This window comes from Barbus barbus (genome assembly GCF_936440315.1).
Source record: "Barbus barbus genome assembly, chromosome: 50".
Taxonomy (NCBI): domain Eukaryota; kingdom Metazoa; phylum Chordata; class Actinopteri; order Cypriniformes; family Cyprinidae; genus Barbus; species Barbus barbus.
In genome coordinates, this window is record NC_136728.1 from 1,960,715 (window position 1) to 1,974,200 (window position 13,486).

A 13,486-nucleotide genomic window follows, 5' to 3' on the forward strand; every position below is an offset into this window, starting at 1 on the left:
ATTAGTTGTCCCTTTTCCCACACCTTATGTAACTCTAAAATAATACTTTTTGACGATTATATAGCATACTTGATCTTTACCCTGATGGATCTTAATGCACCATTTAATTATCCTATTATTAATAACAAATTATAAGTACATCATCCCCCTCTGCTTTAAAATACCATTGTTCACTTTAAATTGTTAAAAAGCTCTTTAAAGAGAAAGCGGGTGGCTCTGAAAAGAGCCTTTGGAGTTTACTGAAACCGGTTTAATTTATTTGCTCTTGGCGGGTTTCTCGGTCTTCTTGGGCAGCAGCACGGCCTGGATGTTGGGCAGCACGCCGCCCTGAGCGATGGTCACTCGGCCCAGGAGTTTGTTCAGCTCCTCGTCGTTGCGCACCGCCAGCTGCAGGTGACGGGGGATGATACGGGTCTTCTTGTTGTCCCGAGCGGCGTTTCCAGCCAACTCCAGGATCTCAGCCGTCAGATACTCGAGCACAGCGGCCAGATAAACCGGAGCACCGGCACCGACGCGCTCGGCGTAGTTACCTTTGCGGAGAAGCCTGTGAACACGACCGACGGGGAACTGCAGCCCTGCTCTGGAGGAGCGAGTCTTAGCCTTCGCTCTGGCCTTACCGCCGGTTTTACCTCTTCCACTCATTGTTGAAGATTGTGGTGTGTTTCTTTCTACAGATAGATGCAGAAGTAAGCGCTGCAGCTTCACATTCAGTATTTAAGAGAGCGTGCTCCTCTTCTATTGGTTGGAGTCGATCACAGATGAAAACCAATCACTGCTCGTCCCTCCAAATCCCAAACTCCTCCTCTTTCTGCTTCTCTTTGTTGCAGTCATTCATTGTTCATGTGAGGAAATGTTTATTTATTTATGTTTGTTTATTTTTAACTATAACAATTTAAAACCTCGCTTCTGAATAAACTGAATGTGTATAAAATGAATGTGTTCATCTGTATTTAGTATACGCTGTATACGCCAATGAAACTGATATATTGCGTTTTCTTTTTTATTTGAAAATAGTAGATCAAATCACTTGACAGATCATAATCTAAGAGATTATATTAATATTTTGTTGACTCGAAGGCCCGGTTTCACAAACGGGGTTTAGCTTAAACCAGGACTAGGCCTTAGTTAAATTAAGATATTTAAGCAATTTTTACAAAAACATCTTGACACAGAACAATGACACTGACATATTTTAAGATATGTCAGAGCAAGATATTTTCAGTTGAGACAGCTCAAATAGGCATTTTAGTTTGGGACTAATTTAGGCCTTGTCTGTGAAACCGGGGGGAAATGTTGTTACTGCTCCTTTTTAAAACTTTGTGTGTGAGAAAGATTGATCTCATTAGAAAGATATTGACACATACTCTAAATGTAAATGAATAAATCTGTATAGAAAAAAAAATGTGTAGGATTTGAAGTCAGAGTTATGAACTGTGATGCTAAGAGAGAGAGAACAAAATTGTGACCATGTAAAAAAATTACATAAACTTGAACAGGTTCAGCAGAAACAGGGAAAGCAGGCCTCTGCTTCAGTGACGTCACACGGCACCGCCTTTACATGTTTCAACTCGGTCCTCTGAGCAACTATAAAGCTCGTCTTCCAGCGACTGAAGGATTAGTTTAACTTTTGTAAGTCTAAACTTAATCAACTGCAGCAATGTCTGGAAGAGGTAAAGGAGGTAAAGGACTCGGGAAAGGAGGCGCTAAGCGGCACCGGAAGGTTCTGCGGGATAACATCCAGGGCATCACCAAACCCGCCATCCGTCGTCTCGCTCGCCGCGGCGGAGTCAAGCGTATCTCCGGTCTGATCTACGAGGAGACCCGCGGTGTGCTGAAGGTGTTCCTGGAGAACGTGATCCGCGATGCCGTTACCTACACCGAGCACGCCAAGAGAAAGACCGTCACCGCCATGGACGTCGTGTACGCTCTGAAACGACAGGGACGCACTCTATACGGCTTCGGAGGATAAACACATCCGTGTTATCAGAAACACACAAAGGCTCTTTTAAGAGCCACCCACACTATCACATAAAGAGTTGAAGTAATGTTTATGTCATACGCTTTTAGTGAGAACTAACAAGACTCCAGTAGAATATTTTTATAAACCCGAAACTAGTGTGTTGTTGGTCTGTTTATTGTAATGTTAAGTGTTGCCATGTTTTAACAGCCTACAACTTGATTCTCAATTGGAGCTCGTATGTTTTCTTCAAAGATGCACAGACATGAACACAGCCACTATTTCACTCATTCCCAAATCTAATAAAGATCCAATCCTCCCGTCAAACTACCGTCCTATTTCTCTCATCAACGTAGACATTAAAATAATCAGTAAAGTTCTTGCACATAGAATTGAAAAAATTATCCCATGTATAATTCACCCAGACCAGACCGGCTTCATCAAACAGGCATCCAACAACATACGCAGATTATACGATTTAATCCATTATTCATCACTACAACAGGAAAACACCATTATAGTCACTTTAGATGCAGAAAAAGCTTTCAACAGAGTCAACTGGAACTTTGTATTCACCACATTAAATACATTTGGCTTTGGGAAGTCATTTATTCATTGGATCAAGATTTTATACACATTACCTTCTGCCACAGTCACCACCAATGGACTAACATCACAAAGTTTCACACTGCACAGGGGACCAGGCAAGGATGCCCACTCTCTCCCTCTTTATTCACCATCTTCACTGAACCCTTAGCAGCAGCCATCCGCCAGAACCCACTCATCAGAGGAATCCACACACCCCAAGCACAACATAAGATTAGTTTATATGCTGATGACATTTTACTCTTTTTGCAAAATCCTCAATCATCTATGCAAGAAATAACTAAAACCATTGATTTATACTCTACAATCTCAGATTATGCAATAAACTGGAATAAATCCTCAATTCTTCCACTACATCAAACAAAATGGGATGTGGCCGCCCAGATATCACCCATCCCTCTATGCACAGGTCACATCACCTATTTAGGTGTTAAGGTTTCCTCCAGGCTGTCAGAGTTGACTGGACTCAACTTCACTCCTTTACTGAAAACATCGACCTTCAACGCTGGCTCAATTTACCACTTTCCATCCAGGGAAGAATAGCTATAAATAAAATGACAGTACTCCCAAAAATAAACTACCTATTCTCAATGATCCCAACCCAACCTACTCTCACTTGGTTCAAATCTTTAGACTCCATCATCACCCGATTCTACTGGAAAAATAAACCACCACGGATAAAACTAAGCACTTTACAAAAACCAAAATCTTTAGGAGGCTTAGAAGCCCCACATTTTTACCTTTACTCACTAGCAAACGAACTTCAATACATTTATAAATGGACCCACCCCACTCAGTCAGACATCATATGGTTAGATATAGAACAATCACTCTGCGAAAACTTACGAATAACAGATATCCCATTTATCAGTCAGTCCATTAAACACCACCCATGCTTCAAAGCCTTGACGATAGCTTCGGCTCTGACAGCCTGGTGGAAATATCTCCAAATCACAAACACCAATCAGGTTCCATCTAACCTCACCCCGCTCTGGAACAACCCTGACTTTACAAGCAATAAAAAATCCCCCAATTTCCATAAATGGGCAGAAAAGGGTATCACACACATTAATCACATCTTTCAGTCTAACAACCTGGTTTCATTTTCCTACTTAGTCCAGGAGTACGGTATCGAGAGCAATCAATTCTTGAATTATTTACAGCTTTACAGCCGTTTCATCTCAAATCAACACCAGAACCTTCAATCCTCACCTTCCTTCCGCAGTAGCAGATTTAGTTAATATATCCTCCCCGAAAAAATTACTTTCCAAAATATATAAAATTAGAACTAATTCAAATAAAACCATAACTTTACCAACAATCAAATGGGAAAAAGACCTTTCTATTGCTCCCGATGCCGATTTCTGGACTCAAATCTGTACAAATATTTATTCCATGACTAAAAATGCCAACCTTCAGCTAATACAGTATAAAACTCTTCACAGAGCACACTATACTGGGGAAAGGCTGTCTAAAATGGGATTCACATCAGAAACTTGCTCGCACTGCTCACAAAATTGTCCGGACACATATATCCACGCCACATGGCATTGCCCACCCATTAAACGCTTTTGGAAAGATGTCACTGAATCCCTATCCTGCCTCCTGGGCTGCCGCATCCCATTATCCCCATTACTCTGTCTACTGGGTGATTTATCAACTCTCAATCAGGAAATAACAAACAAAAGGACACTCCTTGTAGCTTTAGCCATCGCCAAGAAAACTATCTTCTTGAACTGGAAATCCCGAAACACTGTTCACATATCACACTGGAAAAATCTGCTCACAGAATACATCTCCCTAGAATATTTCTCACCTCCTTACAATACTTCGGAACCACAACACTCCAGATCAGACCTCTTCCAACTCTTACAAATGTGACACGCTGATTCTGATTATTTATTTACCCGCATATTATTATACATATTTATACAAGGTTTTAGTAATACTACGAGTATTTTCATTACTACTATTATTTTTATTATTATTATTAATATCTTAGAAACATTGAGCTGTTGATGGAATGATGTTTTGTATGAGGACGGTAACGGTTTAATGAAGATCATAACACTAAATATACTTAAAATATATAAATATAACTAAATCAGATTTGCCCCCAACATATACCATACGTTTTTAATGCACCGCATGCTGATTTTAATGCACCACACCCCTTCTTTTAATGCACCACCTCAGCTTAGACATATATACAGAGTTATCTCATCGTGAATGGGAGGAGAGAAGGAGGAAAAATAAAAATATATATATATAAAAAATAAAAATACACTGACACAGAGGTTAGAATAGGTGTGGTATGTGTTGGGTATATGCCATTATTACATTATTGTTACTATTGTTACTATTATTATTACTTTTATCTCTATTGATATTACTGTTGCCGTCATCACAGAATATTGTTATCATCACCATCTTTAGTATTTTCATTATTATTATTATTTTTATGCATGTTAATATTACTTAAATACTACTACTATTATTCAGATTGTCATGACTGTTTGCTTTCATCGCTGTTATTGTCATTGCTGTTTGTTTTTTTTTTGTAGTTTTTTGTGTGTGTTTTGTGTTCACCATATGTTGTATGTTTTGCACTCCTACTAATAAAAAAAAAAAAAAAAAAAAAAGATGCACAGAATGAGAGCATGTTTATTTTTCTCTTGCATGGCGTTTTCACTTGTTCAGCGTTTTCTTTAAACTGAAGTGATTTAAAAAAGAAAACCCGCTGGGGGTTTTCTCTTTAACTTAAATTTAGTCGTCATGATCTGATAGAGCAGAAATGAAACTGGCAGGACAGCAGAGGAAAAATAAAGTGACTAATCATCATTGCTCTCCTTTCTACAAATTCTCTGAATGGGTTTCTTAAGGGGTATAAAAATACACTGGTATTTGAGACCCAAAAAACACAAAAAGAGCGAGAACTGAAACAAAGGAATCTCATTCATATCACAGATGTTGTTCAAACACAGGGCGGTGGGCGGGGCTATCTATTCACCGCCTGTGATTGGCCCTCGTTCCGCTCGTGATACTTCGAGTTGTCCAATCACGTTCGAGTATATGGGTGTGGTCTATGGAAACACGCAATCAGAAGACTCCGTAGTATCTTCTTGACAATTAGCATAGGCGAGTCAATAAATGCGTCTGTGCGGCTCATTATAACCATCGATTCGTCTGTATTATCTTCATCATGCCTGAACCAGCAAAGTCCGCGCCTAAGAAGGGCTCGAAGAAGGCCGTCACTAAGACCGCCGCTAAAGGAGGAAAGAAGCGCAGAAAGTCCAGGAAGGAGAGCTACGCTATCTACGTGTATAAAGTGCTGAAGCAGGTTCATCCTGACACCGGGATCTCTTCTAAGGCGATGGGGATCATGAACTCTTTCGTCAACGACATCTTCGAGCGCATCGCCGGTGAATCGTCTCGTCTCGCTCACTACAACAAGCGCTCCACCATCACATCGAGAGAGATCCAGACCGCCGTGCGTCTGCTGCTGCCCGGAGAGCTGGCCAAACACGCCGTGTCTGAGGGCACCAAGGCCGTCACCAAGTACACCAGCTCCAAGTAGAGCTCCGCTCCGACACACAAAGGCTCTTTTAAGAGCCACCCATCTCATCACTGCAAGAGCATTTGTAACTTTCAAACGTAATAGTTTCTCTGTAAATTAATTCAATAGTACTTAAACTCAACATTTGTTTGAAATTAGCCATTCATATCAGCTTTCTGTTATGCTTTCAGTGTTGGCGTTTGCTCTCAAGTATATTCATGTTTGTTTTCTAACAGTTTCGAGTTGAAACTTGACAGCCGTGCATTATGATTCAAACTTGCAGACTGATTTAGTTACAATCTGTGAATGGTTGAAATTACTTAATTATAATCGTATTTTTTCGAAAAATGTGTAGGTTCTGCGTTTCTTTCAGCTAAAGGCAATCTGGAAATGTTTTATTCTGAGCAGTTACAATAAGCATTCACATGATTATTTGCTTTAAGCCTAGTTTCATATATTTTTAAGATTTAACAAAGATCTTACTGAGAGTGTATTGCTATTGTAGAAACTTGTGAGCTCCTTTGCAGTACATACTTTCTGAAATATTAATTTCCTATTAGTGGCCGCTTTTTTTTGTAGTTCACAAATTTCTCTCTTTTGAGCCATGGACTCTTAAATTGCATAGTGATGGAATAAAGCTATACTCTTTCTAGCATTCTCTAAGATCACTTTAGTTAACTACTGTAGAAGTGTATCATTGCTAACTATTTCCTGAACTTGTATGTAACGTTTATTAAATTACAGACCTTTCAAAGTAGTGGCGGAGAGGTTAGTTGGAATAGTTCCTGTGAGCAACAAGACAAATTTACACATCCTCAATATCAGAAGCCTTTTCACATCACTGCACATTTGAAGCTGAACACACTTTAAATTATCTCATCTCACTACAGTAAAGCAGTGCCTCTGCACACAGATAATAATTGGGACTTCCTTGCATGGGGATGGATGGCTCTGTCAATTAAAGAGCCTAACACACTTTTCTTACATACAAATTGTCTCCTCGAAAATAGTAGGTACACTTTTTTTTTTTTGAAGCTGCTTTAATTTCATAAAAAAAATAATTACATTTAATAAATTGTACACAAAGAGCTAACATTTAGAACAGAAAAATAAAATTGAAGACACGACACAAACTAAATCAGACAAATCCAACATTTCATTTTAATTTTCATTAAAACATTTAAAATGGAATGTATCCTTCAGTTTTAAGGTCAAGCGTGTTCAGGGTGAGCATGCTATAGGCCTGTGTTGTTAGGACTTTCTTCCATATGAAGACACTGCCTGAGTTTGCCATTCTCCTGAAAACATAAAGACACATTCGATAACACCCCAGAACAGCAAGTCATTCGTTTGCCAAATCGTCCCCATATTGGGAGCATGAATGAGTTAAGAGAGATGCTTTAACAGTTACAGCTGTTAAACTACAGCTGAATGAATGGAAACAAATGGAACATTTATAATACGAGTCAATAACTAGTTAAGCCCAGGACACACCAAGCAGACGGTCGGCTCTTAATCAGCACGAGTGAGAGCTCTGGCTCGTTCCCTAAACTGGACATCCAATCAGTGCTCGAGAATTAAAGTGAAAGTGATGAGAACTAGTAAGTAAATGCAGGCAGCTCAGACAGAACGCTGTTCTAATGTTACGTGATCTTTCCCAGGCTTTCCAATAATGTGAATATTCATTTTAAGCGGCTGTTATGAAAGTAAAGTTAAACACAACTGATATTCAAAAAGGTAAGCTAGCACTGCTTTGTTTACGTTTTGTATATCTGCGTTTATCTCGTATATCCTTGTTTTGATTTCTCATTTTAAACGACAAAGATATACTATTGGTAGCTTCTGATATAGAAGCTACTTCCTCCACATCCGCTGCGATCTCAAAACTCTGGCCGTTTGATAATACCTAGAATATCAAAATACTTTTCCTATTTAGCACCCAAACTCTGGAACAATCTACCTAACACTGTTCGGGAGGCAGACACACTCTGTCAGTTTAAATCTAGATTAAAGACACATTTCTTTAACCTGGCTTACACATAACACACTAATACACTTCTATTATTCAAATCCGTTAAAGGATTGTTAGGCTGCATTAATTAGATCAACCGGAACCGGGAACACACCTCATAACACACAATGTACTCGTTACATCATAAGAAGAATGGCATCTATGATAATATTTGTCTGTTTCTTTCTTATTCTGTTTCTCAGTCCGTGTCTGGATCAGATGGTGGATCGGCATCAGGAGATGACGTCTCCCTGATCATCGGCAGAGGCCGGACACCTGGATGAGCCCCGGGGACATATCCTCAGTGAAGACCTCCACTTAAATACAATAAAACTAAAACTAAAATAAAATAACTAAAAATATAATAAAATACCTAACTAGATAATATTATTATTGTTAGAAATTGTAACAATATAAAAATAGAAATAATACATTTAAAATTTTAATTAAAACAATAAGTAAACAATTATCTCCTGGTCAGAGGAGAACTGGCCCCCGACTGAGTCTGGTTTCTCCCAAGGTTTTTTCTCCATTCGGTCACAGAAGGAGTTTTGGTTCCTTGCCGCTGTCGCCTCTGTCTCGCTCAGTTGGGGACACTTCATTTCTAGCGATTATCATCAATTTGATTTAGCAGATACTATTTAAACTAAACTGAGCTAGACAGTGGCATCTCTGAACTCAATAATGAAATGCCTTTAACTGAAAATTGAGTGTTTAATCTTATTTTTATACATTACTGACACTCTATCCTCCAGTTTGATACTGTTAAGTGCTTTGACACAATCTGTATTGGTAAAAGCGCTATATAAATAAAGCTGACTTGACTATAGATGGCTACTTCCTCTCCTGCAGGCGCAGAGCGCACTCTTAAGGCCTTTTCACATTGAACGCAAAATTTGGTGCGATGGTGATGGGGCTATTCACAACAAGCGCGATCATTAGCGATTTTTTATTTTTTTCCCCGTCCTGTGTCAATTTTCCCCCCATCGCTCCACGATGAAATGGGCCGTCCAATCAGATTTGAGCTAAAATCACATGACCGGAGCAGCTGCTGTTGCACAAAAGGGTGAGAATGGTGGTGCCGTTTCGAATACCAGTGTAAACAAACACCGACGACTATCCCGGTAGAGAGAAGACAGTGGATGCTGAGTGCTTGTAGTCATTGGTATTTGAGCAGACTTATTCTCATGTTCTTTATACAGAACACAGTTCACCCCAAATTAAGTCGTCATCTATTGTTGCTTCCAACATGTATGCTTTTTTCTGTAGAACAGAAAGTTTAAAATGTCTCGTTTTATGCCCATATGATGAGAATTAACTTAATTCTAATAATTTTAAGTTATTTTTGAAATGTTTTGGGGTAGACTAGCTTACAGATAAACTCAAGACTAGGGCCTACTATACACTGCACCAATCCTATAAGATCACTGCAGATCACACTGGATCTAATAAACTTGGCTATGATGTGTGTGTAGATGACATCTTTGACTCGTACGATACGACGCACATTTCTACAGAAGAGTAAACGGTCACAAATAAAGAGCATAAGTCACACTTTATCAGTTGTAGTTTTGGATCGTGCCAGCAAACGATGATCACGCTGTATCGTAGGCCATCTTTGGTCGCAAGACTGAGAGGTTTAAAGACGGCCGTTGTCACACTGTATGGCACAAGACCACCGATTAGGAGCCACGATCACAGAAATCACTACGATTGTTTCACGATGACAATCTTTCATCTGGGACAGCCCAAAATCATGCAGTGTGTCTCAGGCTTCACATAGTTAAAACAATGATTTCACAGGGTGCCAATTTGTCCTGGGCCTGTATTCACAAACCATCTTAATGCTAAAAGTAGCTCATAACTCGCCGATTTAGGAGAAAATCTTAAAAATAATGGGCGTCAAACCTCAAATTTAGAATCCGTAATTTTTGCTCTAAGAGTATTTGGCAAAGCTTTTAGCACTAAAACTAGCTCCTAAATCTGTGAAAGGTTAGGAGTAGTGAAGAGGACTCCTAAGTCACTAAAACTAATCACAAACTATCCTAAAATAGCGCTTATTGGCGGCAATCTGCCTCTGAATATAAACATTTTAGAAACATTTGATGATAATGACCTTTTAAAAAGGTATCACCTTGAAATTAATTATATCCTTGTTTTTATTAATCAGTCGGGTAAGAAGTAACAGCTGTTGTTGCCTCCAGTTTTTTTTTCTTTTTCATTTGTAAGTATTATCAGCCATGATTATTCTACTCTGTTAATTAAAAGGCTGTTTATATGCATATACACTAATTGTTTACGAGAAGCACACATGTAAGAGGCTGAGAGTTAGCTGAACATATACTTGTTTAGTGACACTTAGCCAGCATATTTTAAAATCTTTAGTTGAATGTGGCAATTCATATTTTTATTTGAATAGCAATTTTGTAGAGTGCAATATGTTGCCCTGAGTAAATCTCTGACAGTCTATCAGCCAATCACTGTGTGCATAGTTAATAAGCATGCTGACATCATCCATAGCAACAAGGTAAACCCCGCCCCCTTTACTCTGAGTAAAGCTCTGTAGTAAACCTTTACTACAATTTAGGAGAACTCTTAGTGGTAAGATAAGATGTTTTGTGAATACAGGCCCAGATGCTGCAAAACATCCTCAAACCATCACACTACCACTTATGAAATGTGTGGTTTTTGCCCACATCTACTAACATTTCTGTAAGACCGAGTTCCAGAGTTCCTGAGGATCATCCAGGTAAAGATGTAAGATTAAAAAAAAAAACAAAGAGATCCATAGCAGTGTTGTGCTGATAATTAATATTGTCAGAGCTCAAACCCTGATGCATATATATTAATTATTAAATATAAATCCTTAAGATCCTTTAAAGAAAAAAAAAAAAAAAACAATCTTATTTTTTCCCCAACTATATAGCAGGAATACAGCTGCCAATTTAAGTGTTATGATTTTTCCTATTTAACCGTGTACAACCTTCTCAAACCAGAGCCTGTATGTTCATACTGACCTCCTGTAGTCTGGTGATCTCCTTTTTCAGTTTGACCAGGTACTCAATCTTCTGCTTGGGGTTCTGATGACCCAACAGTTTTCCATTCTCTTCGGTCAGATGGTCCACCTGCTTTCTCAGAACCTCGATTTCCTGCACGACACCACTAGGGTTAAAATAAAGTAGTTTACATTCACATGCACTTTAAGACAGTGCTCCCTTAAAGTTTCCTCACTGTTCAGAATTGACAGCATCTTATAACAGAAGATGTGATATATTCAGGGTCGGATTTAAAATACATTTTTGCCCTAATCCCTTCAAAGGGTTTACCCTCCGGAGTGAGAGCTCTAAAGGGTTGAAGGGTGAAGGGGACCAAACAACTGTTTCTGGAAATGCCCTTCTGCGTCATCATCCCGTGCCCACACGCATCACACGGAGGCACCGTCATCATGCAAAGAATCTGCACAAAGGATCATGGGGGCCCGAAGTGTCCATCAGTTGTACCCGTCGAAATCCTTCATTCCGAAGGGCCCTTTGAAGTGGCCAGTTTTGAGCACTTCGGTTTCGAACGACCCTTCAATATGGCGGCCATGACTGTTTTCACTCCGAAGTGCCCTTCGGGGGGCGATGTATTCCGTTTGGAACGCACCGCCATTTAACGGCTATTAACAAGGTTAGGTATGTGCTAATCAGACAACGTTTGCTGAAACTAGACAGATAGCGGCACTACGTCACAGCGAGACTGCTCACGCGTCAAAACTCTGCGTCCCTGAACAAAGCGCTTCGTTACTAACGTTAATTGTTTCAAGACCAATTGTAAACTGTTCTTCAATGTCCAAGAACATTAAAATAATAGTAATAATTTTCCAAGACAATTTGTTTTCTCTCATTTCCCATGTGTTTTCCAGGAATGGAAAATTGGTCATTAATTTCCAGGACGAGGTGGGCACCCTGTAACCCTATTTGTCATTTTGTATCCTATTCTGCGTTATATTTATTTGCTCGATGTCTTTTGGGATTTTGGTTCTTTTACTGTTGTAGATAGCCCATAGTATATCAAAAATATTACATCTCTTTTCATTGTACTTTATCTCCCCTGGACGAGCGAGCATAGGCACATGCCTAGAGTGCCTATGAGTAAATCCGGCCCTGGATATATGAGAACATTTTCATGATAAGTATTGTCGGGCGATATGCTAAATTGTCAAATCATCCTATTGTCAGGCTGTGAGATCGATGATACACAACATTATCGTGCCAATTTATTAAATTATTTACTTAGTTTCATTGCTGGAAACTGAACCAACACCATTATATAAGGCAAATTATTATAAAACCAATGCAATTGCAATTTCAAGCGGTTTCAAGCACTTTATTCAAAATACAAGCGCTTTTCAAACCTTAAACACTGTTCAAATTCAAGCATTTTTAAAGGGGTCATATGATGCGATTTCATGTTTCCCTTCGTCTTTGGACTGTTAGAAGCTGTTTGTGCTCATATAAGATCTGTAAAGTTGCAAAGACTACAGTCTCAAACCCAGAGACATTCTTTATTAAAGTGTGGTGCTTCTGACTCACAGCCGGTGTACGTTTCAATATTTAAAGAATTTGCTATGGCTATTCAAACACGAGTTTTGAGCAGTGTAGAGTAGCGCTTGTTTGTTGTTTCTCCGATCACAAAAGTCATTATAATCAGTAATTATGTCCCCACTGGATGCAACAAATGCCTCGTTTATAATGGGTTTTATTGTTTTAGTCTCGTCATGCTGGGAAACGGCATCACAGCATGGTATGGGGCGTAACATTTCCGTCATATGCTTGAGGTATTCGACCAATTGCAACGCACCGGATAGCTGGCAAATCAGAGCATGCCTTGCTTCTCAGAACGATGAGCTTTGTAAAAATGTACATGTTTCAGAAAGGCGGAGCATAGAGGAGCAACAATAATGTACAGTATGTGGAAAATAATGTGATTTTTGACCCTTAAAATCGCATGAACATCGCATTACACCAAATACACAAAATAATGTCCTTTTTAGCAACGTCATATGACCCCTTTAAGGATTTCAAGCATCCATGCGAACCCTCAGTCTAGGGATGGGCGATATGGCCTAAAATTCATATTGCGATATACATTGCAGCCTCTAGCGATAACGATATATATCGCGATATATAAATTATAGTAGAACCATTTCAGAACAGGTTACATAGACCCTTAGGAAAACCAAACTGCTAAATGTTTTTTTTTTTTTTTTTTAAGAAATAAAGAAACGTTGTATGTCGTTTTGAGAACATTTATTGTGCAAAAGCAAAACTGTAATTATACAACACAATGTTGCAGATAAATAAAAGAAAATCTT

The 13,486-nt window shown here is 39.0% G+C and overlaps 4 protein-coding genes across 8 annotated transcripts in view; 2 read left to right on the plus strand and 2 right to left on the minus strand.

Annotated features, from left to right (window-relative positions):
- Positions 1-255: 255 nt before the first annotated feature.
- LOC306868588 (histone H2A-like) lies at positions 256-642 on the minus strand (the record flags this gene model as incomplete). The annotated part of the gene is made up of 1 exon (XM_079414841.1): positions 256-642. The coding sequence occupies one exon, from the start codon at positions 640-642 to the stop codon at positions 256-258; it is 387 nt and encodes a 128-aa protein (XP_079270967.1).
- Positions 643-1,657: 1,015 nt separating this feature from the next.
- Positions 1,658-1,969, plus strand: LOC306868058 (histone H4; the record flags this gene model as incomplete). Its single annotated transcript, XM_079414049.1, has 1 exon — positions 1,658-1,969. The coding sequence occupies one exon, from the start codon at positions 1,658-1,660 to the stop codon at positions 1,967-1,969; it is 312 nt and encodes a 103-aa protein (XP_079270175.1).
- Positions 1,970-5,765: 3,796 nt separating this feature from the next.
- On the plus strand, positions 5,766-6,194 carry LOC306868016 (histone H2B-like; the record flags this gene model as incomplete). The annotated part of the gene is made up of 1 exon (XM_079413986.1): positions 5,766-6,194. One exon carries the CDS (start codon positions 5,766-5,768, stop codon positions 6,138-6,140), a length of 375 nt encoding a protein of 124 aa, XP_079270112.1. The 3' UTR covers positions 6,141-6,194.
- A 956-nt stretch (positions 6,195-7,150) lies between these two features.
- LOC306868009 (kinesin-like protein KIF15-A) overlaps positions 7,151-13,486 on the minus strand; it is a 45,084-nt gene continuing 38,748 nt past the window's right edge. For 4 of the 5 annotated variants that reach the window (XM_079413980.1, XM_079413977.1, XM_079413976.1 and 1 more), the window contains 2 exons: positions 11,148-11,279; positions 7,151-7,417 (listed from right to left, as the gene is read on the minus strand). In XM_079413980.1, the coding sequence (XP_079270106.1) occupies positions 7,355-7,417; positions 11,148-11,279 (195 nt within the window). In that variant the 3' untranslated portion in view covers positions 7,151-7,354. Of the gene's footprint in view, positions 7,418-11,147; positions 11,293-13,486 lie in introns of all 5 variants that reach the window. The other variant, XM_079413979.1, reaches the window with a different exon arrangement.